At 25.6% G+C, this 25741-nt stretch overlaps 4 protein-coding genes across 19 annotated transcripts in view; 1 reads left to right on the top strand and 3 right to left on the bottom strand.

Annotated features, from left to right (window-relative positions):
- LOC100882551 (ubiquitin-conjugating enzyme E2Q-like protein 1) overlaps positions 1-4762 on the bottom strand; it is a 41092-nt gene extending 36330 nt beyond the window's left edge. For 3 of the 4 annotated variants that reach the window (XM_012281587.2, XM_012281584.2, XM_012281586.2), the window contains exon 1: positions 1637-1990. The gene's annotated coding sequence lies outside the window, so the exon portion shown is untranslated. Of the gene's footprint in view, positions 1-1636; positions 1991-4647 lie in introns of those variants that run through there. The other variant, XM_012281588.2, reaches the window with a different exon arrangement.
- Positions 1699-4557, bottom strand: LOC100883727 (transmembrane protein 231). 6 transcript variants are annotated; one of them, XM_076534193.1, is made up of 7 exons: positions 4072-4557; positions 3797-3960; positions 3584-3706; positions 3306-3513; positions 2888-3223; positions 2344-2723; positions 1699-2098 (listed from the first exon to the last, which is right to left on the bottom strand). In XM_076534193.1, exons 1-5 carry the CDS (start codon positions 4253-4255, stop codon positions 2961-2963), a joined length of 942 nt encoding a protein of 313 aa, XP_076390308.1. In that variant the 5' UTR covers positions 4256-4557; the 3' UTR covers positions 1699-2098; positions 2344-2723; positions 2888-2960. The 6 variants fall into 6 exon arrangements, with proteins under 6 accessions (XP_076390308.1, XP_076390312.1, XP_012136968.1 ...); XM_076534197.1 differs by having other exon boundaries at positions 2417-2723; XM_012281578.2 differs by having other exon boundaries at positions 3078-3223.
- A 613-nt stretch (positions 4763-5375) lies between the features above and the next one.
- Positions 5376-13418, top strand: LOC100883839 (centromere protein I). 7 transcript variants are annotated; one of them, XM_076534128.1, is made up of 16 exons: positions 5376-5555; positions 5737-5968; positions 6052-6177; positions 6507-6656; positions 6764-6852; positions 6925-7076; positions 7586-7775; positions 7836-7948; positions 8019-8173; positions 8256-8456; positions 8534-8640; positions 8777-8968; positions 10009-10133; positions 10194-10311; positions 11670-11840; positions 11980-13418. In XM_076534128.1, the coding sequence occupies exons 2-16, from the start codon at positions 5914-5916 to the stop codon at positions 12046-12048; spliced, it is 2013 nt and encodes a 670-aa protein (XP_076390243.1). In that variant the 5' UTR covers positions 5376-5555; positions 5737-5913; the 3' UTR covers positions 12049-13418. The 7 variants fall into 7 exon arrangements, 6 of the variants coding, with proteins under 6 accessions (XP_076390243.1, XP_076390240.1, XP_076390251.1 ...); XM_076534125.1 differs by having other exon boundaries at positions 5654-5968; XM_076534136.1 differs by lacking the exon at positions 5376-5555 and having other exon boundaries at positions 5562-5968; positions 11980-12067; positions 12131-13418.
- A 696-nt stretch (positions 13419-14114) lies between these two features.
- Positions 14115-24781, bottom strand: Trf2 (TATA box binding protein-related factor 2). Of its 2 annotated transcripts, none has more exons than XM_012281596.2 (5): positions 24624-24781; positions 23476-23772; positions 20168-20418; positions 19574-19668; positions 14115-19479 (listed from the first exon to the last, which is right to left on the bottom strand). In XM_012281596.2, the coding sequence occupies exons 2-5, from the start codon at positions 23761-23763 to the stop codon at positions 19241-19243; spliced, it is 873 nt and encodes a 290-aa protein (XP_012136986.1). In that variant the 5' UTR covers positions 23764-23772; positions 24624-24781; the 3' UTR covers positions 14115-19240. The 2 variants fall into 2 exon arrangements, with proteins under 2 accessions (XP_012136986.1, XP_012136988.1); XM_012281598.2 differs by having other exon boundaries at positions 19592-19668.
- Positions 24782-25741: the final 960 nt, after the last annotated feature.

Here is a 25741-nt window from a genome sequence, read left to right as displayed (position 1 = left end):
CCCGAGTGAAATGAATCGGGGGTGAGGGTACGATTTTGACAGAGTATTTCGAAATGTGAATATGCATAATGCATATGTAAGTATGACGGTCGAAAAATAATAGTTTAATCTTGTACATTTACCAGTAATTTATTTGTATTAAATATTTTGTCGTACATCTGTAACACGTTCATCTATAATTTCTTGTGATATATAGTTTTTTATTTTCTCATAAGTTATTTGTAATAATCATTTTCATAATACATATTCTTTAAATATATTTTGAAAAGTAATCATTTTTGTACATTCTTTTCTTTTTCAACTTTTCAATGTTGTAAAATTGATACAAATACTTCGAAAGGCTGTATTAGTAATAAACAGAAAATTTATTACAAATACATTCCAAATTATTAAAGGTTGACATAAAATTAGATTCATTTTATTTGAAATTTCGGTTCGTTTGAACGATCAATTTAAAGGGACAGCGTTTTCGAGATATCAAAGATGCCTCTGGTCGCCTCTGGTTCTATCCCTACTCTGTGGACAGACTGACAGACAGAGGACACAACCAATTTAAAAGTTCAAGTTAAAAGAATTAGAGTGGGGGTAAAATTTTGGCGCTGTAATCCGATAATCCTCATGTGCGCAGTATGCAAGTATGGCAGTCGGCAAAGAATGCATATTCCAGCACATTAACTAGTAATTTGTTTTTAATAAGTATTTTGTTATTTCTCTGTAGCCCATTCATCTGTATTTTCTTGTGATGCATAGTTTGTTATTTCTTTATAAATTTTAATATTTATTTCTATAATATATATTCCACAAATATATTTTATAGAGTGATCATTTTCGTAGATTTCTTTGCTTTTCTTTATAACTTTTTGACATTGTGAAATTAATGTAAATGCCTCAAAAATTAATATTAGCAACATTGAGAAAATTTACGACAAATAGATTTCTAATTATTAGTGGCTGGCATGAAATTAGATTCACTTGATTTAAATTTCCCGCTCATTTGCACAACGAATTTAAAGGGACAGCATTTTCGAAACATCAAAGGTGCAGACATAGAGTGTCGCGTCTTATTATATCCCTACTCTTTGTCAATATCTCTATGTGACGTCACTTTGTCCTTATATCTAGCAACTTTGCCTGTTACTGCACTGTCAATTCATCTTTCATGAAACTAACAACTACAAGTAGTTCCAATTCAGCAACCTAATCAAAAGTGATACTTATGATATAAATAAATATTTTCTGCGCTTACACTTTTTAACGTAAAATATGAAAAATAATATTACTCTACTTATCACTTAATTGATTAATTGCAAAAAATTGAATTATCTACGATTTTCAATACACTTCTGATTATTTACGGAAAGTAACCATCACAATTTCAAGTATTCAAACAATATTTCCCTTAATTCATCAACACCACTGTCACAGAACAGATATTAGGATTAAATTTGAACTTCCTTTTGTCACTTATATTTTCCTAAAGTTCTCACCCAAATACAAAATACTTTTAAATACCAAAATAATAAAATATATTATCATTATAAAAGACACGCTAAAAGTCTCAGTACAAAAATTCAGTGGATATGATAGCAATATTTAGAGCAACCTTAGTATCATCTCTTTAAGCTCCTTCACTTACCTTTTTTTAACTTAATTATAGGTTATTTCGAGGAATCACGTTGAGTTATTTTACAAATCATCTTAAATGTCACTAATGCACGATGCTTTGTATTTTAAAGAATAAATATTTCATGACATAATCAGATCAGTAGAAGAGAAGCAAACTAAAGCGACGTAGGATACGCGCAATCTCCAATCTCATTGAACTGGTCAAGCGCGTAGTTTGGAAGGTTTACTACCTACAGGACTGTTTTACGGCATAAATGTTTTTTACGAATTACTCGTTGGACGATATAAATAAATCAATTTTAATCGAATAAAACTTTTTCTTTCTAAGTAATCTTGATTTATGTGCCTAATGAAATAATAGACCAATTCCAAACTGACTTTGGGGACCTCGTGTGGCGAAACTGAAAAGTTCCGGACGATCTTTGTTTATCCTGCATTTTTTTTTACAGAAGAAACAAAGGCAGCTTTTTTCCTACAAAAAAAATCAGATTTCGCTGTTTCAAGAATTATTAAAAGTACTCTTTTTTAAAATATTTATATAATCACGATAAAATTTTGCAGTTTTACTTTTAAAACTTTATAAAACATACATTTTTATATGCTTACGTTCATTGTACAATTTTAAAAGTGAAATTGCAAAATCAAAATCTTACATCGACTAAAATTATACAAATCACATTCATATAAAAAAACCGTAAGAAAATATTGTTCCTCCACCTTAAATTTTTATAACACCAAAATTCCATTTTTACGTCAGAGTGCAAAGTACTGCAGGTTAAAATAAACTTGCCTAAAGCTTCTTAATTTCACCACATAAGACTCTGAAAGTCTATTCGAAGTTCATTCTTCATATAAATATTTTTTCCTTGGCCTTTTTTTATAAGAAATCATTTTCTTTGCAACTAATAAATGGAAGAGAAACCATCATTAATCCAGACTACATTGTTACAAACAATATTTAGTGGTGCAATTGGTTTACTGAACATAATTTAATTTTCTTCATCTGCTTTTTTTTAATAAGCCAACCATTTAGTATTACATGAAAATTGATAAATGAATTACATTCACCTATGTTCTAATTTATATAAACTGCAGCCCTGTTGAATATAAACAGATTTAATATTAAATAATATCAGATAACTAGTTCAAGATATCAAGTAATTAAAATAGTTTAATAGATGTTTTGACATCTAACATGTAAAAATTATTATTTTTATGTTCAATATTGAGTACAATTATTCTGCATAAACAGTTTTGTTACCTTAGCGATTGTGTTAAAATAGGAATACCCAAATATGTAATGACATAAAACAAATTTACTGTTTTCAAATTAATTATTTTTCTCTCCACGGAACTATAATATAACTGTTCAAATATCGTTTTGAAAATAAGAAAATCAACATATGTTTTACTATGTAAGCTAGAACTAGAAGGCATGATAAGTATTGTACCCATGCCCATTTCAATTCTTCCAAAATACTGGGCTGATAGTAAATTAAGCTGTCCTTATAGATTATTTCTGCACAAATTACTACTTTATTTTCTTGTGTGTGACCTGCGAACTTTATTATATGCTCATTGTTTATTTTAGCTGCAACTAAAATAAATTTTTATGTTTCATCTAAATGTAAAAACTGATATGTTCAATTAAAAATGACAATAATAGAAGTATTACTAACATTTTCTATTAGAATTTTGTAAGAGTAATTCTTCTAATGAGTAATTGACCATCTCTATACTCTGATTATAAGATTCATATAAACCTTCACTGGTAAGAAGGCCCTTTTGCTGTAATGTCAAATCTCCAAAAAATTGTATCCTTTGTACTTCTTCATTTAATACATGAGTAAATAATGCGATAGACTCAATTGTTATTTCAAATAATTGCTGTAATAAATCAATAAAATTACTATTTTGAAGTAATATTTAAAAATAAGCATGCAATAATATATTTTACCTTCAACTGAAAATTAAAAAATAGTAAAATCTTGTAAGATTTAACAGGGATGTTTGTATAAAAATGGGCCTCAAATTTTAAAATATCCTTTTTACCATCACTATTTGTATCTATCTCTTGCACCTAATTTTTTAATTGGTAGTTAATTATAAAACATATATGTCAATAGAGTGATTGTATGATTATGCATTGTATACTATGCAATAATAGAACCTTTATTAATGTACAATCATCTGTAATTTTATTATCTTTATACATTGTGAATGCTGAACAAACTATTGGACTAACACTATAGCCCTTATCTGCTAATATTAGATATTTATAATTAAATGATATATATGGTTTTTCTGTATAGACACGATTTTTCAATGAAGATCCTAGAAATGACAATAATTTTCAACAATAATGCAACTAATAAATAATAAAACACATCAAATTATAGAATAAGTATAAACACACATAAAAAATAAAATATTATGTATACGTACCTCCTGTATTATAGATAATAAAAAATGGTGTAAATACTAATAAAGTTACAAGAAACAATACAATTAAAAAACTTACAGAACATATTCGACTTTGATATTTATAATCAACAGAACTTGAAAATATTTCTACAGCTGCCATCATAATTATGACGCGTTGCCTAGGCAACGAGGCAAAAATATACATATACAACAAAGGCGGTTAGAATTGGATTGTATGTAGACAATATTATTCATTTATGTCATTAAATTACACAAAACATGCAATTTAATTGTGTTAAATGTATATTAAAATTTAAATATTTCATTTATCAATGTATATCATAACTAATAAAAAATTTGTTATAATCAGCATTTTATTCGTTCCTATAATTACGGATGATTGGAAACAGTGTTATGAGATAAACCGGCAATTTTTGTAGCATGCGCTACAAAATTACCATAAGTAAAATAAGTGTGTAGATAAAAAGATGTATCTTGATCACTTATGCATACTTTCGCAAAATTGATGTAATATAAAGAAAAATATACAGTATATGTATAAATGTAAAGATCAATATACCAAACTTTGCAACTCACTGAATTTATTGCGAATTTGTCCACTTGTATTATTATTCCACTACCTTTGCCACGTGATAGATACGTGCTGTTATTGGCTGTTATGACTGCGCATGCGCAAAAATAACTGTCCGTTTCGCATTACTGGTCGAAAACAGTGGTGAGATATGTATTGCCTGGGTTTTTCGCACATGCGCGGCAATTTTAGTCTCAGTAAAATACAAGTTTCAATGAAATGGGGTACCTTAACCCCTTAACGCACAGTTTTTTTTTAAGAAATCGAACAGAAAAGTTAATTTTTATATACTGTGCTTTTGTTCTATGGAAAAAGGCTATATTTTATTCTTGAATAAATAAGTGTTATAGCTTACAATCTCATGTAAATGATAAATATCAATAAAACGAAAAACGCCGCTCGAATTATCTCGAGTGTGCACAGTTTAGCCTGTTTAGCGCCCTCGAATTAACTCGAGCGTGCAAGTTGAGGGGTTAATCACCTTTCATTATTTTTAAAAAATTCTTATAATTTGGTTATGAAATATGAATGTATAGGTTGGGTAAGATTAGATTATTTACATATACTGTATAATTCATTATGAGGGTATTAAATTAACTTTAAGCAAAATATATAATATAAAAATAAAGTATTTTATTTGACAGAATCAATAAAAGAATGCCAATATTTGTTGCTAGAATAAAGAAATGTTGCTAGAATATTAAAACCTTATTAGTATTTTATCCTAGTGTTTCTTTCGTAACGACTGCTTTTCTGCTGTTTTCCCGCCAACAATACTACGCCATCTAGTGGCGCCACTAAATAGATGAGTTCTTGCATTTCTCACGCATGCGCGAAAAAACCCAGCCAATATCTCATCACTGGTCGGAAATAATTTTATATCAACTACCTCACGTAGTATTTTATACAAAATGTAAAGACTTCAATTTATATTTTATATTTTTATGTATACTTATTTATAATTTTTATAGTTTTACTTCCATTTATATATTTACATTTGTTTGTATTTAGTATTTACATATATATTCATGTCACTTGTATTCAATATCATAACAACTGATTTCTTATGTTATGTACTTCGCTTTATCATCCAGTATGTGACAAATTTTACTATCCGCGATAAAATAAAAGCAAAGTGGTGGCAAGTGGCAGTGAATGGTGGTAGTATCAAAAGCTTGTAGCACGTTTTCTGCTCATTCAAAATTTATAAAACAGTATACTTATGATTGCTTTTGAATAATTTGCGGACAGTACAAATATTATATACAAAAATGACAAATAACGAGCAAAGAGATACTTGTTTAAAATTGTTGCACCAATTAAAAGGTAATTAAATATGAAAGTTTAATACTAAAAGTTCTTTTAATATTACCCTATTAATTTCAGTTAGTTAAATTAAAATTTTTTAGCACAAAACAAAGCTTTTTCTAAGTTTGAAGAATTAGCTGATACACTACAGGATTATGTATCATCAAAAGGACTGGAAGATGAAGATATGGATTTACTAGCAAATATTATTATAAATACTGACTTAAGTTAGTATATTTCCAATAATGATGTAAATTATTAAACTGTTGAGTCTTGGATTATCAAACTCATCATATAATTTATGCTACTATGTTTAACATTGTTATGTATTACATTGAAGCTATCAGATATGAGTCCAATTTAGTAAAAAAAGTATTTATAACAATGAAGCCACCTACAATGTCTTAAAATTTTTAGAGTATTTTCCTAATGAATGTAATTTACATTAAGAAGTCTTAGACAGAGTTAAATATAGTAGTATTATATGTAACATGATTAAGTTATTATATGTTATGAAAATATATTTAAAATTATTAATTTAAAAAATATTTCATAGGTGCAACTAAAATGATAACATTAATAAAATGTTTGATTCCCAAATACAAGGTACCTGAAAACACATTTAAAATGATCACCACATGGCATTTATCATCAGTAAATCAACTGCCTATCACTGTATCCGTTCTTGTTATACAGTGGATCATTGGTAATATTATGTTTTTATCATGAGGCTATTTACATGAACAAAATATGATATATAAGTAAAAGAGAATCTTAAATGAAGTTGTACATATTAATTTTGTATGCTTTTAGGTTTATGGGATTATCACTTAATAGATAAAAAAATTATAAATATATATTATAATGTATTTTTTTATGTGATGTTGAAAAAAGAAAAATTGGTATGTATGTCTTCTAAATATTCATATTATTTAAACACGTTATGGTTCATAAATTAAATTATAATTAAATAGTTATTGTCATTATTATTGCAGGAAAAACAAATAGCACGTTTAATTTATGTTTTAACAAAACCAGAAGATGTAACACGTAGAGATGTGTGTCGATTACTAGCTTTAAATCAGAAATATTCTAAACCTAGAACGCATATTAGTGTTTTATTGTCGTACGTACTAATATTTAAAAATTGTATTTTATTGTTACTTTTACAATGTAACCAGTTTCTTCCTTCCCATCAAGTTTTATTTATACAGAATTAGATTTTGTTATAAGCATATGTTGTTTAAAGTAAATCTAGATCTATTAATATGATGGTTCAATATTAAAATCTAATTATAAATTAAATTGTTGTATGTTATTATAAAGCATTACAGTGGATAACATATGCAAGATAATAATATATAATAATGTAATTTATAGCAAAATTTTGATTTTAAACTTTATATTTCTCTTTTTAAAGTAATAATGGACTTATAATACAGTATAATTCTATATTCAATTATACATAAAGAAAATCGAAAGAAGATAATGATTGCTACATAATAATTCTATGAATATCAACCATATTAATTTTATAAGAGCATAACAAAAATTACATGTTACATAAAATTCAATTAAATAATTAGATAACATAAAATTAACAAACAGATATCATAAATATGAAATATACTTTAGATTATTCAAGTCTTACAAACCTGAATTGGTTCCTGAAAAAATTAATTCTGTAAATATAGAAAGTGTATGGAAACCAATACCAGAAGTTTTACGATTAATGCTGCAAAGTGTGAAAATACGCTTAGAAGTTCAAGAAACACATGATGTCAATGAATTAAATGAAAAATGTTTTAAATGGAATACAGTTGAGGTAATTAATTAATAACATTTAAGTTCGTAAAATTAGATATATAAATCCACATGTTAATAGTTCAAAAAAGGAAAAAAAAATGTGACACCTTTAATGCCATCTGTGGGATATTTTCAAATTGGCTCTAGTATCTTTAAAGAAAAAGACTCAACTTCCATTTTTGATATCTCTAGGTAAATAATGAATCTTAATGTTACTAATTTACATATTAATTAAAATCTCTTACTGAATAATATATTTTAGCACCGAAGAACTAGGAAAATCACATTTGAGTGTAGAATTACCATGTAATGCCATATCTCTCTTAACTAATACAGCTGGATACCATCTTCTTACATTTGCTGATTTTCAGTATCAAAGTAGATTCTCTTATAATCTTTATAACACTCTAGTAAGAGGTATACACCAAACTTTTAAATAATTCGTAATTTATTTTTAAAAAATTCATTTTTCAATATTAATTATCTATTTTTTTTTCAGCGTTAATGCTAGAGAACGAGAAATTTTCTGTAGAAGAAATCAATAAATTACTCGACATGACTATTGAATTTTCACGATATATGCAGCAAGGTGTACTTGTTGTTAACCGTTTTCTCAACGAGTATCTTTATTTCAACACAGGAGAGTATCAATCAAAGTTACTGATGTTATTACAATGGATGACACCAATATCTAGTAGCGGTATATTTTTAATAAATTATTAATATTAACATTTTTATGTTACTATGACTTATGTTCTAAAGCTGTAATACTTGTAGATTTACACAGAAAAATATTAGTGCATATACAAGAAATGTTTTATGAATCAGAAATTGATAAAAAATGTGAAATTATTAAAACATTGAAGATGTTGATTACAAACTTGGTATGTCAAACAGATTTTTTTAGTTTATTTGCTATTATCCATTATTAAACGAATTATATATTACAATATGTTAGTGATACATTATCATTATAGAAAGTAAGATTAATTTATATACTAAAATACTCTTTTATTACAGTTTGTTACACAAGGTTTTGAAGAATGCTATCATACAGCACCTGCACCATTTTTAGGTCAAACTCAAGTAGACAGTTTAGAAGATATTATTCCCACTCTTACGAAAGTTTCAGAAGATCTTATTATATCCGGTTTAAATATTCATTCATACAACACTTTATTACTTGCAGAATCATTGTCATTTTATGAACAGGTATGTAATAAAATTATAAGTAAAATAAATCAAAATGTGTATATATAAGGTAGATCATTTCAGTGATAAGAGATGATATTCTGAATAATAACTTCTTTCTTGAAAGAAATACTAACAAAAAAAGTTGTTTAATTTTGAAGTTGCTAGAAGGTGGTAATATTTCTTTGTTTTTTAATCAGCTTATATAGGTTACATAATGATTATCTTGGCCATTTCGAACATAACCATTATTTTTTAACTGTTTATTATAATTAATGTCATGTCGTTTTTAAATTGACGGGTATATACGTAAATACCAGGTTCATAATTGTGGAAGTCGTAAGCCATCAGTTTAAAAACGTCAAGACACCAGTTATAAAAATATAGCTGGAAATTTTGAATTAAGTTTAAAACAGTGAAAATCATTACTATCCTCTTTTGTCTATTTCGCATATATATTACAGAATATATATTACAGAAACATTTAAATAGTATAATATAAATGGTTCTTTAATACAAATTCAACATTACATTTATTATAAACGCTTAAAACGAGCATAATGAAAAATTATATTCAGTATGTCCTATGAATATAATAAAGAATATTAGTCGACGGATATAATACAGAAACGACTGATTTAAGCGTAAAATGATGTTATGTTTTAGAACTTTTGAAACTAGACAACTATTCTTCGTAGTACTTTTGTTGTCAAATGTGGTTTTATAGAAAATCACCTTTTAAGATTAAAATTATAATTATATTGTAATGAATATAATAATTATAATTAATTCTTGCTTCATACTTTTCATGATAAAGTTTTGGATCTTTCACAATTATTTTGTTATCATTACGCTCCTTTGTTTTTAATATTGATATTTTCGTTAACGTTCATTGTTTTCTTTGGTATGTTTGTTTCTTATATCTCTTTAACTAATCTTACAAGTTCCTCCTTTTTCTCTGCTCTCACTTTTTATAAATATTTTAATTCTTTCTAGCATTTCTTTGTTTAATATTGTTGATTTTTACCTAGTATGTCTTTACATTTAATTAAAATACCTAGGTTTGTTCATTGGAAGAATGGAATAATGAAGTGTCTGTTACATTAGCACCCTCTGCAGTAATTTATGGAGGTTTTATTACACAACATTGTGCAATTTTATCAAGGACATGTCGCTTACTATTAAGGTATTTATTTTATAAATTTCTTCACAAATTATTTGCCTTACTTTAAATATTTTATTGTAGGTATCGTAATATGATAGCAAATTTACAAAATAGTAAATTACGAAACATAATTAGAAGAAAAGTTTACACCATATTTGTTTATGCCCAAGAAATTGTTGATGTACTATGGTATGATGAGGTATGTAAATAAGACAGTAATATTATTAAAGTAGTTAATTATTTATTAACGTCATGTATATAAGTTTTATTTTAAAGTAAGGTAAAATTTGTTTTTAAGGATTTTAATTGTAATTATGTAAGTTTTGACATATATCGTTAAGGCCACTTTCTAGAATGACCTTCATAAGAATTTAGTTATCGTTCATTCTTTGTTAAAAAGTTTATGATAATGGCAACACAGTGGTGCAGTGTACCAAATTGGACATACTATACTTAGATATATTATTTTACATATACTTCTTTACAATATACAGGGTGTCTACACCTAAGTGTGACCCCGCGATATTTCATAAACTATTGATGATAAGAAAAAATGTTTATATGGGAATTGCAAGATAAAAGAGGCTCTATGTTTTGGCGTAAACAAAATTATTTTAATGTTATTAATGTAAAAGATATGAAACTGAAACCGATAGTCGTTGATCTACGGTCGGAAGGGCAAATCCGAAGGGTAAGATCCATCATTCTTGATGCGGAAAACTTAAATCGCAATGGACAATTCTTTCCATGTTTCTTAGTCTTCGGACTTATCGTTGGGACCACAGACCCCTGGCTATCGGTTTTGGCAGGCAGAGTCAAACATGCGGCACTTACCGCAATAATAAGATCGTTTTTATGACTTACCACTTAAGTCGAGACGTCTCTGCTAAAAGTTAATAAATTTCTAAGCGTTATATCTCGAAAACTAATAAAAATCAGGTAAATATATTAAACCTTAATGAATTCGTGTTGAAAGACACTATCGCGTGATGGAAAAAAATATAGCTTCATTTAAAAAGTGAAACTCCATCATTATATCTTTTACATTAGTAACATCGTAAATTTTGTTTACGCCAAAACATAAAGCCTCTTTTATCCTGCAATTTCCATATAAACACTTTTTCATGTCATCAATAATTCATGAAATATCACGGGGTCACACTTAGACGTGGACACCCTGTACGATAAAACTATTGTATAGTTAATATGCAGTAGCAAAATGTCTTATATTGGTATTATTAGCGTTAAGTTAGGTAAGAGTTAGCTGCTATACTATACATTTAATCTTTTTTTAAAGAAAAAACTAATGAATATTTTTGTATATAACCATCATATTGTAGGTTTGACTTTTTATAATTTTGTAACAAATAATTATCCATATTAGCCTTTTTGGGTGTTATTCAAAACCACCATCTTGACAATATCAATTATAAAAAGTACAAATTAGTAAATGTAATTCACTTTCTATAGTGAAATTTTTACTATGCAAGGATATTTTGAAAAAATATCTCTAACATCATTACATCATCATTAATCACTGTTTTCTTTTACTTTTAGTTGGCGAAGAAAAGAAATAATGGATACTTATTATATAATGTACCAGACATAGTGATAAAAGATTTAAATAGTTGTGATGCAAATTCTCTTTTAAATGTTAATAATCATTATAGTTTCTTACCTTATAAATGGATATTAAATAAATCTGGGCTTAACATAAATACAAAAATGGTAAGAAACAATATATTTATTGTATGCGATAAATTTATAAAAAAATTTAAAATAGATAATATTGAAATCACTTTTTTACTCTTTAATATTAAATTTCAAACTGTAAAAATCACATCTTAATAATAATTATTTTTTTCAGGATGCTATAAGAGTAGCTTTACATTACTATCCATCCGTAAAAGAATTTATTAGCACATTTCAAACTTGACGAATTTAAGTCTAAAAAAGTATGTATTTGTTTTTAATTAATTTTTAAACATAATTATAATGAAGTATTTCTGGTATAACAGCATCGTATGATTTCAATATTCCTTTACTATTGTTGGAGCATGATTTTAAGCAGCTTTTTTCTTACGCAAAATCGATGAAGACTTTTTTTAATTAGATTAGATTTTTAAGTTTTAATTTATTCTAATTTTTTAATTTACATAAATGTTAAAATTTGAATGTACATATTTTACATTATAAAATTATAACAAAAATGATTAAATAATTTTATTGGATATAAATAAATTTTATGAATATTAATATTAATAAAATAATTAGTATAATAAATTATAAAGTTTATTAAAATAAAGAAAATTAATATGAAATGTATTTAAGAAAAAGTAAAAATAAAATTAAAATAATTTATTCAGTTCTGGAGATATATGTATACTGAAATAATTCGGTGAACTTTTAGCTTCAATAACTTCTTAACGAATAAGTTTAGGTCTTATTTATGTTAGTACTTAAAGAAAATAAGTGCAGTTGCATTTTTCAGGTGCACCTATGCATAAAAGCGCATAAAATTAATTGCATATTATGTACTGTCTAATATGATTTAACTTTTACACATAAAATTTTCTATTCCTAATTGTTTACGAGGTACAGTAAACATTCGATATATGTAAATCTATTAGCTCTGAACTGTCGCTTATACCATGTAGTTCTTACATTTATTAATGTTTTGCCGAACGTAGAAAAGTAGCACGTTATTGGTGAAATAATCCTAATGTAAACATAAAACATTTTTATTTTTTATTTTTTTCTTATGAAACCTTCATCAAAATATTTGCGACATTTTCCCGACTAAAATGAGACCACACTAATAATTTGTTACAAGTAAATACATGTCAGGTTTGATTTCATTTTAATCAGAAAAACGTCACCAAAGTTGGTAAAAGTTGTATAAAAAAAATTTGCAACATGTTGCAATTAAGAACAATACAACAGACTTTTAATTGATCAATTACCACAATAGCAACGTCACTTCTTTCTTATTCGCTGTCTTCCACTGCGTTAAAAATATTTATCATCAAATAAACCAATTAATATAGTCTAATTTTTATCAGATAAATGTTACGCTAATGTTGGTAAAAGCTTCATAAAAAGAAAATCAAGAATACAAAAGTTTTACACTTGTATTAATATTGTCTCACAGATCAGATTATGAACCAGGTTCACATTACATTTTTCGGCAAGCAAGCTTCTGGACTTCTCGAACGGGTCTTCTCCTCAAGTGGTGGGGAAAACATTTTCGTTTATGTCGAATCTTTACTGTATGTAACATAATAAATATAAATTGCGTACTTTTGATATCTTCCATATCTGTACATTCATATCTATATATGTATATCCCATTTGGGCGTTGTTTATATACAAAAAATATATAACTAACAATTTGAATATTTTTGATAAATGTTCACTTTACAGAAGCCACCTTTAATTTAAATAAAGTTTAAATCTGATTTTTAATTACTTTTTAATAACTTTTGTCAAGTTCTTTAATTTTTGAGATATTTAGAAAACATTAACATGACAACCAATAATCTTACATGCGTTGACGATCGCTATTGAAAGCTATACTAATAATGTAGGTCAAAATTGTAAGTTAAATCTTACTTCAGTAAAATGAAACATTGTTTAATTGTATTAAATTTGGCTTCATAATAAAGTTCGTTCCCTAAAATGCTTGCAAATATTATGAATTTTATATAAATTTATAATTAAGAATTATTAAAAATGTTTTTGTTACTGCTAAAACATGGTACATGTATGAAGAAATACATATAACAGGAGTCTAAACTTTTCCAATTTCCATTATTACTAACTTTTAGATCGGACATACTAATCAAGATGTAATTAGTATGCAAATTAAAAATGTATAAAATTTTTATAGTAATGGAAACATAGTAAGGTGATGTATGTAAATTTTTTAAAGTATATTAAATAACCTTATAACAGAATTTATATAATTTATGACTACTTAAGCGCAAAATAAATTTGTTTAAATTAATTGATTATGTTTTATTTTTTCTGATTTACATACAAATTTTCATTTACAGTTTATGCAACAGTCTTTAGTATGTATCTGTCTAATGAAAAGTTACATATAAATTATCATGAACACCTATCATGAAATGGGTTCATAACTTACAAACTATATGCTTTTTTTATACATTTTTAAATTTGTCTTACTTAATTCATGCATTATATTTAGTGTATACATTGCAATAGATTGAAAAATTTCTATTTTCGTTTAAAAATAGTCATTCAATAATACATTATACAGTACGCCTTACTTTAAAAACAGTGAGTGTGAACATCTCTTAAATTTAAAATTTGTAATGTTCCATTAGACATATCTAAATTCATATTGCTTCTAGAAGAGGCCATGCTATTAATGTAATATTTGTCTACATGGATACATCTATAGCTTTTACATTATATATAATATATGTTATTGTTATTATTAATAAGCTATTGAAAAATTATTGGGAAGAAATGATTTTAAAATAAAGTACTAAATGTGAATAATTTGTAAACCAAAAAATTATTACAGCAAAAAATACATGTGAAATTGATTTCCGGAAAACGTATAAATGATGAGTATATTTTTAATAATAATTGTTAATGTAAAATTATTAACTCAGTACTTTAATACTGAATTAAATTAAAAATTCATTCTAAATATTAGTATAAATAATACAATACCATTATTATATTAATATAATACCATTATCTGTCTACATCTTTTTTTTTAATTCTAAAATGTTGCTGTTATATGATATTGTATTATCATACTAAGAAAAATGATTTAAACATTGTAAATACTTAGATCCACAATTGTAACATCAAGAAATTAGCATTTCTATCGACCATAATGTATTGTAAACTAGTACTAATTTTAATGAGTCGTTCGAGCCTATAAAGCATTACTTAATATCGTAACATTAGTATCTTTTAAAAATGGTTTACATTGAATAGAGAGTGAACCGAGTTCAAATAGTTTTAGGATAACTATGTATGCCGGTTTATGTGTAGCTATTTATATATATAAAAATATAATAATCAATAAAGCTTAATACAAATAAATCATAATTTACTGTTGACACATTCTTTGTTTATAAATATTATGGATATATAGTACATACGGAATTGACAGAGAATGTTCACCTCTACCAAAATTTCTAATGCATCTATTTTTGTATAATTTAACATTGAAATATTCTGAAAAATTACTTATTACGTGCTGTTCTGAACAGTGTAATTAAATTTAATCAATCTTGAGCAATGTATTCATGTTACTTATACTATTTTAAGTTTTAACATGCTTTCATGAACTGTCTTTGGTGTACATATATATATTTTCGGACTAGAAAATAGTTGTGTCAAAGGCCCGGAATGTAAATCTCTTTGTAGAAATAATAATGTACATTGAATTTAGCAAATTTGGTAAAAGTGCACATTATTTTACATATTTTGAATAACCGAAACCATTTTTGTTTGCTCTATTGAATGAATTACAGTATAATATAATTACAATTATTCATTTGAAGTGGATAGAATGTGCAACACAAAACAATGTTTGATATTAAAAATATACACATCTAAAGGTCAATAAAAAATACAAACATGTATAGCAGTGTTTGATAGTTATACTGCGTCTGTTACCTTAAATACGAAGCCTAATAGCAGTACAGTACAAAGATAGCAGATAAATTATAAATTACTGTTAAGAAAAATTTATTGTAGATATATAACGATACAGTAATAAACCATAATAATATCTTATTGTCATGAATTCGATAAAATCATTGAAGCTATTATGTCCTTTGTAATTAAACTATTAAAATAGCATTACATAGAGTTTGAAATTGGCAGTTTAATAGTAATAAACAGTGATTTATTTAAAACTTAATTTGAATTATATGTAATACTAATAAAACCACTGCAGTTCCATATTGACATTAAGCTGAATTTGAGTGCAAATTCATTGCTAACTGTATCAACAACTTTTGATGAGTATCAATGAAATATAATGGAAAAAATAATAATGTATGATATCAAAAGGGAAAGTTTTATTATTATTAGTGATTGAATCTCAGAAAAAAAGTCTATTTGGCAGTTATAATTGGAAAAATGTGTAAAGAATCATGTAAACATAATAATTTATTTTAAATATAGTGAAGAAAATATATCCCATTTTTAAATTCTTTCATGAAAATGATATGAATTTTTAATAATGATTACCTTATTTTTTGTATTTGATATAAAACTAGTAAATGTTTCTGTACTCCATGCATACAATCGTACATCAATAGTATTATAAGGAATTCCCAGTACTTAAAGTTATTATCACAATATTTAGTTTTCATGATATAACATAAAAAAAATATCTTGCAGTATTAAAAATTCATAATGTGCGTTACAATCCATTAACAAGTACTATGAAATATCCTTTATTGCTTGTTGCAAAAACATATGCTTATTTAGAGAAAGTATTGTGTCACTGAACTTTTTAAACAATTTAATCATATTTTGAAGTTAATGGAACAATGCCAGAAATTTGTATATTATCTGAAGACTTGGATTAATAAAGTAATCAACTACTTTCTGTAAAACATGTTATGTGAATAGACTTCATTTTAATTTGAATAAAATAATAGAATGTATGCAATATGTTCACAATAAAATGCAGCTTTTTAAAAATATTTTGGCTTTTTAGAAATCAAGGAAAAACAAATTGATTACATTTATAATACAATGAGTAAATATCGATTTGTGTAATGTTTTTGTAAAAATTTTGAAACTATCGAAAATTTTGTTATTTGAACGTATATTAATATAATTTCAAAAATATTAGATATTTTACATAACGAATGCTTTTAAATTATATTTAAAGATAATGAAATGTAGATATAAATAAAACAAATACATATGTTAATATTTCATAATGTGATGATTCTGACACTGTTACCATTTCAAAAATAACAATTTTCATCCGTTCAATTATGTTTTATGTAGATATAATTAAACAAAATAAACCTAATTTGTTTATATAGTTTCTCCTTGATATTAGAAATTTTGTCAAAGTGAAGTCCTCAAGTTTTGCATTGAATACAATAAGGGCAGTGACTATAGCTTCTTCGTAGGAAATTTGTTTAATGTACAATCAATAAACCATAAGAAGTTACGAAAATTTAACTAAGCTTAGTGTACGAATAGTATTTTGTATGGCACGAGGTACAGATTAATATTTATTATGATATTTAAAGGTATTGCCAATATCTTTTTACACCCACATTCTTGTGATATGAAAAGAAAATAATTAATGATATATATGATTAGTAACAATTATAAAGTACGCATATTATGTAATAATCATTGAGAAATGTACAACTGATTGCGTACTGATTTATCTGATTAACTTGTTTTATTTACAAATATATCTTACGAAAAATTCACACTATTATACTTAAATGATTGAAAAATAGGTGAAAAAGATTTCTTACATTACAATTACTTATATAAAATTTTGTTTTACATATAATAGCAATTTTTAATGTAGAACAGAATTTAAAAATAACCATATGTCAGTCAAGCTTCTCATATTTAAGACGTATCAGATTTTAATTGCTGAATATTTTCAGAAAGAAATATCGTAATATTTATTATTCTTCGAACTATAATATATATCAACAATAAAAATAACATGATTCAAATGCACTTATCATCATGAGGATACTGCAAGCGATAAATAAATAGTGATTAAGATCTTATATGCAGATGATTGCATGTAAGAAATTATAAGTAATATGTTACCAAAATCTACTCTATTTTCTAAACCTTTGTTGCAACACCTAAAACATTCAGTGTAATATTTCAATTTATTACAATTTATGATTTATATTAAGCATATTTTATAGTAACAAAAACAAGAAATTTAACTGACAAGTTATAATAACTAAAATTCAATTTTGAAGCTAATGTCTGTACAAAGTTATAATTATAAATAATGAAACCACATTTCAGGGTACTACAATCAGGCCTATGTAATTTTCTCATATGTTCTCAATAAATTTAATATGCATTTTATATTATGTCTTCTACTGACAATGTAAATAGACATGAAACATAATACTATCTGAAAGGAACATTGACTATTAAATTACTTTCATAATTTAAAAAAAGAACTTTACAATATGCAATTTTTTCGGTCTTTTTATGCATAATAGCTCCCAACATGATTTTGAAATTAATATACCAAATTATATACGACTTTTTTGTATTTACTATAGAATACAAAAAATCATTATAAAATATTTCATGTCCACTGAAACATGTCACTACAATAAAAAAAATTAATTGTTATAATAAACGAAAATTTTAGTTTCTTAGATGTCACTTTGATCGCTTTATCTCAAATTTTGAACATCCATCTTTGGCACAGTATGTTAATTAGGCAAAAATAGGTTATACCTACAGTAAGAAGTAAGAAGTGAAGAAATAAAATAAAAGACAGCAAAAATATATATGCTTCCATTACTGCCAAAATACTTCAGGACATAATGTGTCAATTGTACATAACAAAAAAATTTAAGAAGCATATATCACTTCATTGCCTAAATCATAAAGAAATATAATTACTAATAAATTTCATTTTAAAACTGTTTGTAATTACTTAAATAAACTAAGTTCTGTCAAAAAGAAAATATATGAAAAGAAAAAATGAAAACTTTAAATGAAAGTCGAAAAAATTGATTTCTAGACAAAATGATTATGTGTTCAATATTATTTTTATATATATCATTTACATGTACATAGATATATACATGCATGTGTATGAATATATCTATGTACTTATGTATATTATTAACGAAAGTAAATTATGACAATATTATTGTGACGATGAAATTCAGTTCAGTTGATTTAATGTTAATGTAACTATAATTAAAGTACTTATGCATACTTATTTGTCTCTAGCACTCACACATAGTTCCTTTTCACAAAGAGAAAACATGTTCCACTTCACTCTTTATGATAACACTTTTATACACAAACTAGTATGTATCTACTTTTCCAAGAACAAGATATAACAGTTTCACAATTAACAGAAGAGCAACAAAGTAAGTAGCTCAGTCCCAACTGGCATCACTCTCAACCTCTTCTTCTTCATCCTCCTCATCCGAAAACATGGTATCATATATATACTCTGGATCATTTAGGAACTTATCACGATTTCTTTTATTTAGTCCCGATTTTCGCTTTTTCGTAGTTAAGGCAAGTTCATCTTCTGCTGTTCTTTCTTTACGAAACTCATAGACTAGTGGATAAATATATTCAATTGCTGCTTGAACAGCAGCGACATTAGGAGCTGTAAAAATTACAATACATTTAATAAATCAAAATGACTGGAGATGAACATAATTTTTAAAGCAAAATAATTTAAAGTGAATCATATTACAAACCTGTTACGGTAACGCTACCTGTAGAAAATATCTTCAATGTAGCTTTTGGTTCTTTCAACTTATATGTAACACCAGGATGTAGTTCTGGCTCATAACTAAATGAAAAATATAATGATTGTTAATAAATACAAATATAACATAGTACAAGAAAATGTATTTGTATTTATATCATACAATATACTATATGTATATATAAGAGTGTATACATATATATGTTACATCGCATATGTATTTAAAAAATGATATAACCCAAAAAGTATATTACCCAATTAATATGTACATGTAATCATCCAGTTAAATGTGTATATAACAGATGCAAAATTTTATTCATTTATTATTATTATTGTCATAATAAAATGCATTTATAGAACGTAGTAGAGAATTCCATACAAATCAAGAAAAAACACAATGATTGCTCCTTATGAGTTAAATTAGGAAGATATATGGATAAGAATTTCATAATTATTTGAAATGTGCTTCTACAACGGTTTCATAGTGATAACTCAAAAATTACGTTTTTAGAAATATGTCACTTTGGAAATATATATAGAATACGTATATACATAATATATTACTTATACTTAACATACTTACTCTGCATTTTCTTTATGGTACAATGAAAATGATGTTATCTTGATTGCGAATGGCATGCAACATGTACCCAATACATTAACTACTCTATAATTATTAAATCGCACTTTAAATCCAAGTTTCTGAAGTGAGCGAGCAAATCGACGTGCTGCAATCTTTGCTTGAACTTCACTAGTTGCACCAGTACATGTAACTTTACCAGAAGACCATATAGAAGCAGTGGTATAGGGTCTCCTCAGTTTCATTGTTATCATCTATAACAGGTATAAATGCACAAAAAACACTGTCCATAATTATTGTGTAATATACATTGAAAATAAATTATTTTTCTCAATGCAAAATTAATAACTTTCATTGCAATATTGTATCATAAGCAGAAAGTATTTGTACCTTCAAAAGGTTGTATTTTATATGATTTTGTTTTCATTTTTAGGTAAAATAGGAATAAAACTTAACTTTATCTGAATTATTATAAAATAAACTAGGGAATCTTAAGTAATATAAAATTGATGTATGATCAAAAACTGTTTTAATTTACGAAAAGACTATTATAATTTAATCATAATATAAGGATTTCAAAATTATTTATAATTAATAGCTTCAAACTTTTTTCTTGTTAATTACATTCTTATTTAATACAATTTTGAATTGAATCTGAACTGTTAAAATACATGAAGAACAATGCTATAATTTGATTAGATTATAACTTTGTAGTAAGCGAAGTAAAAACAAATTATATAACAAAACTTATACATGGTTTATAGTACTCTAAGGACAATTGTAGTTCTTTTTAAAATGCAATTATATGATCTGTTTTTGCATAAATGGATTTTTTAAATTATTTTACGTACAAAAGGTGTTACTGTATACTTTACAAAATACTTCATTTTTCATATGATTATCACTTTGCATAAATAAATAATCTTTATTTAAAAACTAGAATTTCATAGATTTTTCTGTACATTATGATAATGGAAAAGAAATATTAGTGAACTGTGTAGAAAATATCTATGCAAAAAGAAACTTGCTCAACACACTATGTATAAGAAGGAAGTATACAACAAAATTATATGGTACTTTTATGTTTTCTATGTGTCATTAGATTCAAATAAACAAATAGGATTTACAAACAAATGATTCTACTGTGTACTTTTTGATGCAGTTTTCTATTTCATCTTGTACAATGATTACACACAAGCAGAACTACAAGCTATTAAACAATTAACAAATCTAATAAAAGACCTAGAAAAAATTTATAAAAAAAATGTTTAAAGTATACCAATGAGATGTTTCAATATTTGTTGCAATAATAATTTTTCACAATGGAATTTGAAATATACTCTAAAATATTGAGTATCTTAAGATCATTTAAGATCTTAAAATTCTAAAAAGAAACAGTTCAAAAAGAGTTTGCAAGGATACAGATAAACCAATCTAAAAAATGTCATGCAAGGATAAAATGTATTAAATCATGTAAATTTTTATCTTCACTTACAAATTTTATTTTCTTAAAATAATAAAAAGATGTAGTGTATAAAAAAGTTGTACAAATTCAAGGAGAATGCGGTATGAAGACAATGATTTTAGTGTGGGTAGAAACTTAAAGGAAATTTGAAGATCAATCTCATGCTTTTAGTTTTAATATAGATTAATTTTTTTTATTTCTGTTATGTTAGATAAAATTATAAAACCTAGAAAAATAAGTGTTTACAAAAAACTGTAACTTTATAGTTTCAATTATACATTTACATTTATTTCTAAGAAAACTATCTTTGTTTATTTCATTTGTAAATATCTTGTAAACTATTAACTTTTAAAGCAACTCCCCTTGCTTACACATATAAAAGAATGAGAAATTCAAACTATAAGAAAAAATGAACTTGACCTTAAACCATATATTATTACCGTTCATAAGTATCCGGACACGAGTGAAATATGTATTCGCGTTGCATAAAAGTTATTTAATTATCTGCAACAGTAATTAAAATCGATTTTTTTTTCTGCCAGGGTCAGAATACTGGAACGTTTTTCGATTGATAATTCTTGTTTGGAACTCATGTCTCGATGGCAAAGAGGCTACAGACGAACTAAACCGAAACTGGCGAGTGCATAGCGTTACCTCCATTCTTATCTCCATTGAGGGAACCTGAACGTCTATACAGCTTACAAACATTTGAAACATATCGAAGAACTCTTTGAATACGTTCTGCATCATAGAAATGAAACAAAGTAGAAATTGAGTTTTTTTTTAGCATCGAAAGCGTTCCATTAGATTTTACTTTTACACTCTCGTTGTATAATTTGTACTTAAAAATTAATTCTATTACGTTATGATACTTCAAAAAAGATAATAATAATTATTACAAATGATATAATAGCCCTAAATACCTTTCATACAGAGTTCAACTATGTTTTATATAATGAAAGAAAGTGTCCAGATACTTATGAACAGTAGTGTATATATATTTGATCATATTGAAATCATCATCATCATAGTGAATAATATCTTTTTGTATTATATCAAATAGTAGACCTCAATTTTTTTCTTTTAATTTATGTTATGTATAAGGTAGAGTATCTCCTTACATAAATCTTTATAAGATTTTAATAAAACACTTTACATAGAAAAATAGAAAAAGAATATACACTAATGAGCTCTTAAATGCTTTATTGAAAAGTTATAAGTATAAAATGATATTTAACTGTTGCATTGAAAAGTATTAATATAAGCATAAAATGATAATGAATTGCTTCCATGTACAATACTCCATAGGAATAGATTATCAATTTACATTAATATACTTCAAAATGTTGTCTGTTTGTAACTTTAATAAAATTATGAATTTATGAATGTAGTACTGGCATCTATAGAAAATGGAATCCAGTGTACTATTGATCTTTTGTTCATTTTCTTTAACAGCTGCAAATATATTATAAATTCTTTGCATTCATTTCTGAGATGAAAAGGATTTTAATTGATAAACTTTTTCTTTTATAGTTTGCAATAAATAGATTCTATTTTCCAAACATCAACATCCATTATAATTGATATCATTTTTTAAATGAAGATATAATATGAATCAGCAATCTATTCTTATATACTATTAAATGAAAAGGCAGTCCATTGTAGTTTTATACTTTTATTAGAACTTTTTAATAAATTATTTAAGAGTCTATTTTTATATAATACTTTTTTTCTTACTTTTACTTGTAGAATATATTGATAATGTTCTTTAGAAAAAATTTGAAACTCCCTGCACATTTAATATTTTATTAATAAAAACACACAATAAAATTATTTTTAAACATACCCCACTTTCTCTCCTGTATTCCACATTAGATCCATTAAGTGCAATTTCTCGTAAATTTAAATGACATCTAACACTAAAGCTGCAAACTACATTATTGATAACAATATCCAATTCTCGAGGTTCTTGTTCAGGAGTATCCACATAAGGTTGGATCTGTCTATCAAATAGTCTTTCATCTTGTTCTTCTTTACATATATCTGTATTGTCTAAATTATTTACATCTTCTACATGATTTATTGATGAATTTGTTAAAGGTTTCACGCCATTCTTCTGAATAGCAGTTGCCATAATATATATCTGGAAATAATAAAAGTAATACTCATATATAATATACCATACTGTATGACCTTAAATATTTAAAATTTTATACAAAAATGAAAATCAATAGAATTACACATTATCAAATATAATATGCTTCACTATCATATCACAACAATTAAAACAATGTTAATATTGTAATGAATACATATAAATTTATACCTTTATTTTAAATTTGATTTTGAGTCACATTACTTCTTTTTATTCGGATTCTTATTTTTTGATATCAACTCTGTTTATGTTATGTACACAGAAATAAAAATTTTTTGATTTATATAAAATTGATCACTGAAAAATAGTTGCATTTAAAAAAGAAGTTATGATTTGTAAAACAGGAAATAAGTTTCATGTTTTCCAATATAAAAATTAAATTAATTAATAACATTTTGTATAAAATATTACGGAAATGTTATAAAACATTACATGACATTATTGTGACATGAATAGTATATATTAAACAGGCAATTGTGTTTAAAAATATGGGTTGATATTTATATAAAGAAACAATAGGTTTTTAAGCTAAATTGAAATATCCTTAAAAGTAATTTTCAAGTTACCAAGATTGAAAAATTGCAAAAATTTGCAAACATTTAAAACATTACGTTCACAAAAAGGTATCGACATAGAGTATAAAACATGATAAAATACATTTTCGACGCGTTAGCCAACGTCTGATTGAAAAACCTTCTACTTAACATGAGATGAAATGACAGCGAGAGAAGGTAAAAAGCATAATTCCCATTTCTCATAAGCATTAAATAGTCCTCCTATCAAATTAGGAGATTAAAATTTTTGGTAAAGGTAATAAATAAAATAGGAATTGTACTCACCTATGACTATGTTATATGCTTCAGTTGCTTTTTAATTAAAGATAACTTCTTTGTTGACAAGTAGTAAGAGAATGCAAAGTTAGCTCAATAACTACTGCCATTGTTTTCGGCCATCTTCACTAGACTGGCTACAGATCAAAATTACGAACGCGGCAACACTGAATTCAGTAAAGATACATAAAGGTTAATATTCATTGATCGAATATTGAAGAAACATGTATATTTGTTATTTCGTTTGTAATTTTCTTCCAAACCTGTATTTTTTCACCTGTTATTGCTTAATATTAACATATATGGTTGTTATGATTTTAATTTCTGTAGTTTTTCAAATACAAAAATAAAAATATTGGCTATTTTATATATCAAGAAATATTCCCCTAGACGAACACGTTTTCATTTTGTTTGTGCACATCAATTTACTTTCATTCTTAATACTCAGTAATCTATGGCAATGCGCATGTGCTTTTATAACATTTCTGACGCCGAAAATATATACTCAGCAAACAAAAAGTTTTTTGATTTCCAATTCTTATTGATTATGCCATGTTTTGTTCGTGGTACGAAATATTTTCTTTCTATATTTTTTATGAATATATTTAAAAAATTTGAATATAATAAATTCTATCTTGTAAATTTATTGCTTGATCATCAATTCCCGTAATTCATTTATTTCTCTCCAGCGTGTATATAACTATGAAGATTAAAAACAAGGTATACAAGAATATGGGTCTAAAAGAGCTAAACCATGGTGGAAAGAAATATATTTACAAAAGCAGTATACAATTACATATAGCAATATACAATTTCGAACACAGTTACCGAAAGAATGCATTATGATTATAACATTCATATCAAAAAAATTTATATTAAGAGAACGCAATTCAGCTAAATTTAAAAAACTCGCTTCTACCTAAAATTGTCTCACTACTATACGCTTTTAATCCGCCCGTTATATATATATATATATATATATATATATATATATATATATATATATATATGTTTATTGTTTTTTTATCTTCATGATTATATATACGATAAAAAAAAAATAAAGAATAGCAAGAACAGATAATGATGTGATAAATGCGTCAGAACAAAGTTATATTATACTTTGTTGA

Source organism: Megachile rotundata, chromosome 1 (assembly GCF_050947335.1).
Source record: "Megachile rotundata isolate GNS110a chromosome 1, iyMegRotu1, whole genome shotgun sequence".
Classification (NCBI taxonomy): domain Eukaryota; kingdom Metazoa; phylum Arthropoda; class Insecta; order Hymenoptera; family Megachilidae; genus Megachile; species Megachile rotundata.
Note: the sequence above shows the minus strand (reverse complement) of the source record. Positions and strands in the feature narration are given on the sequence as shown.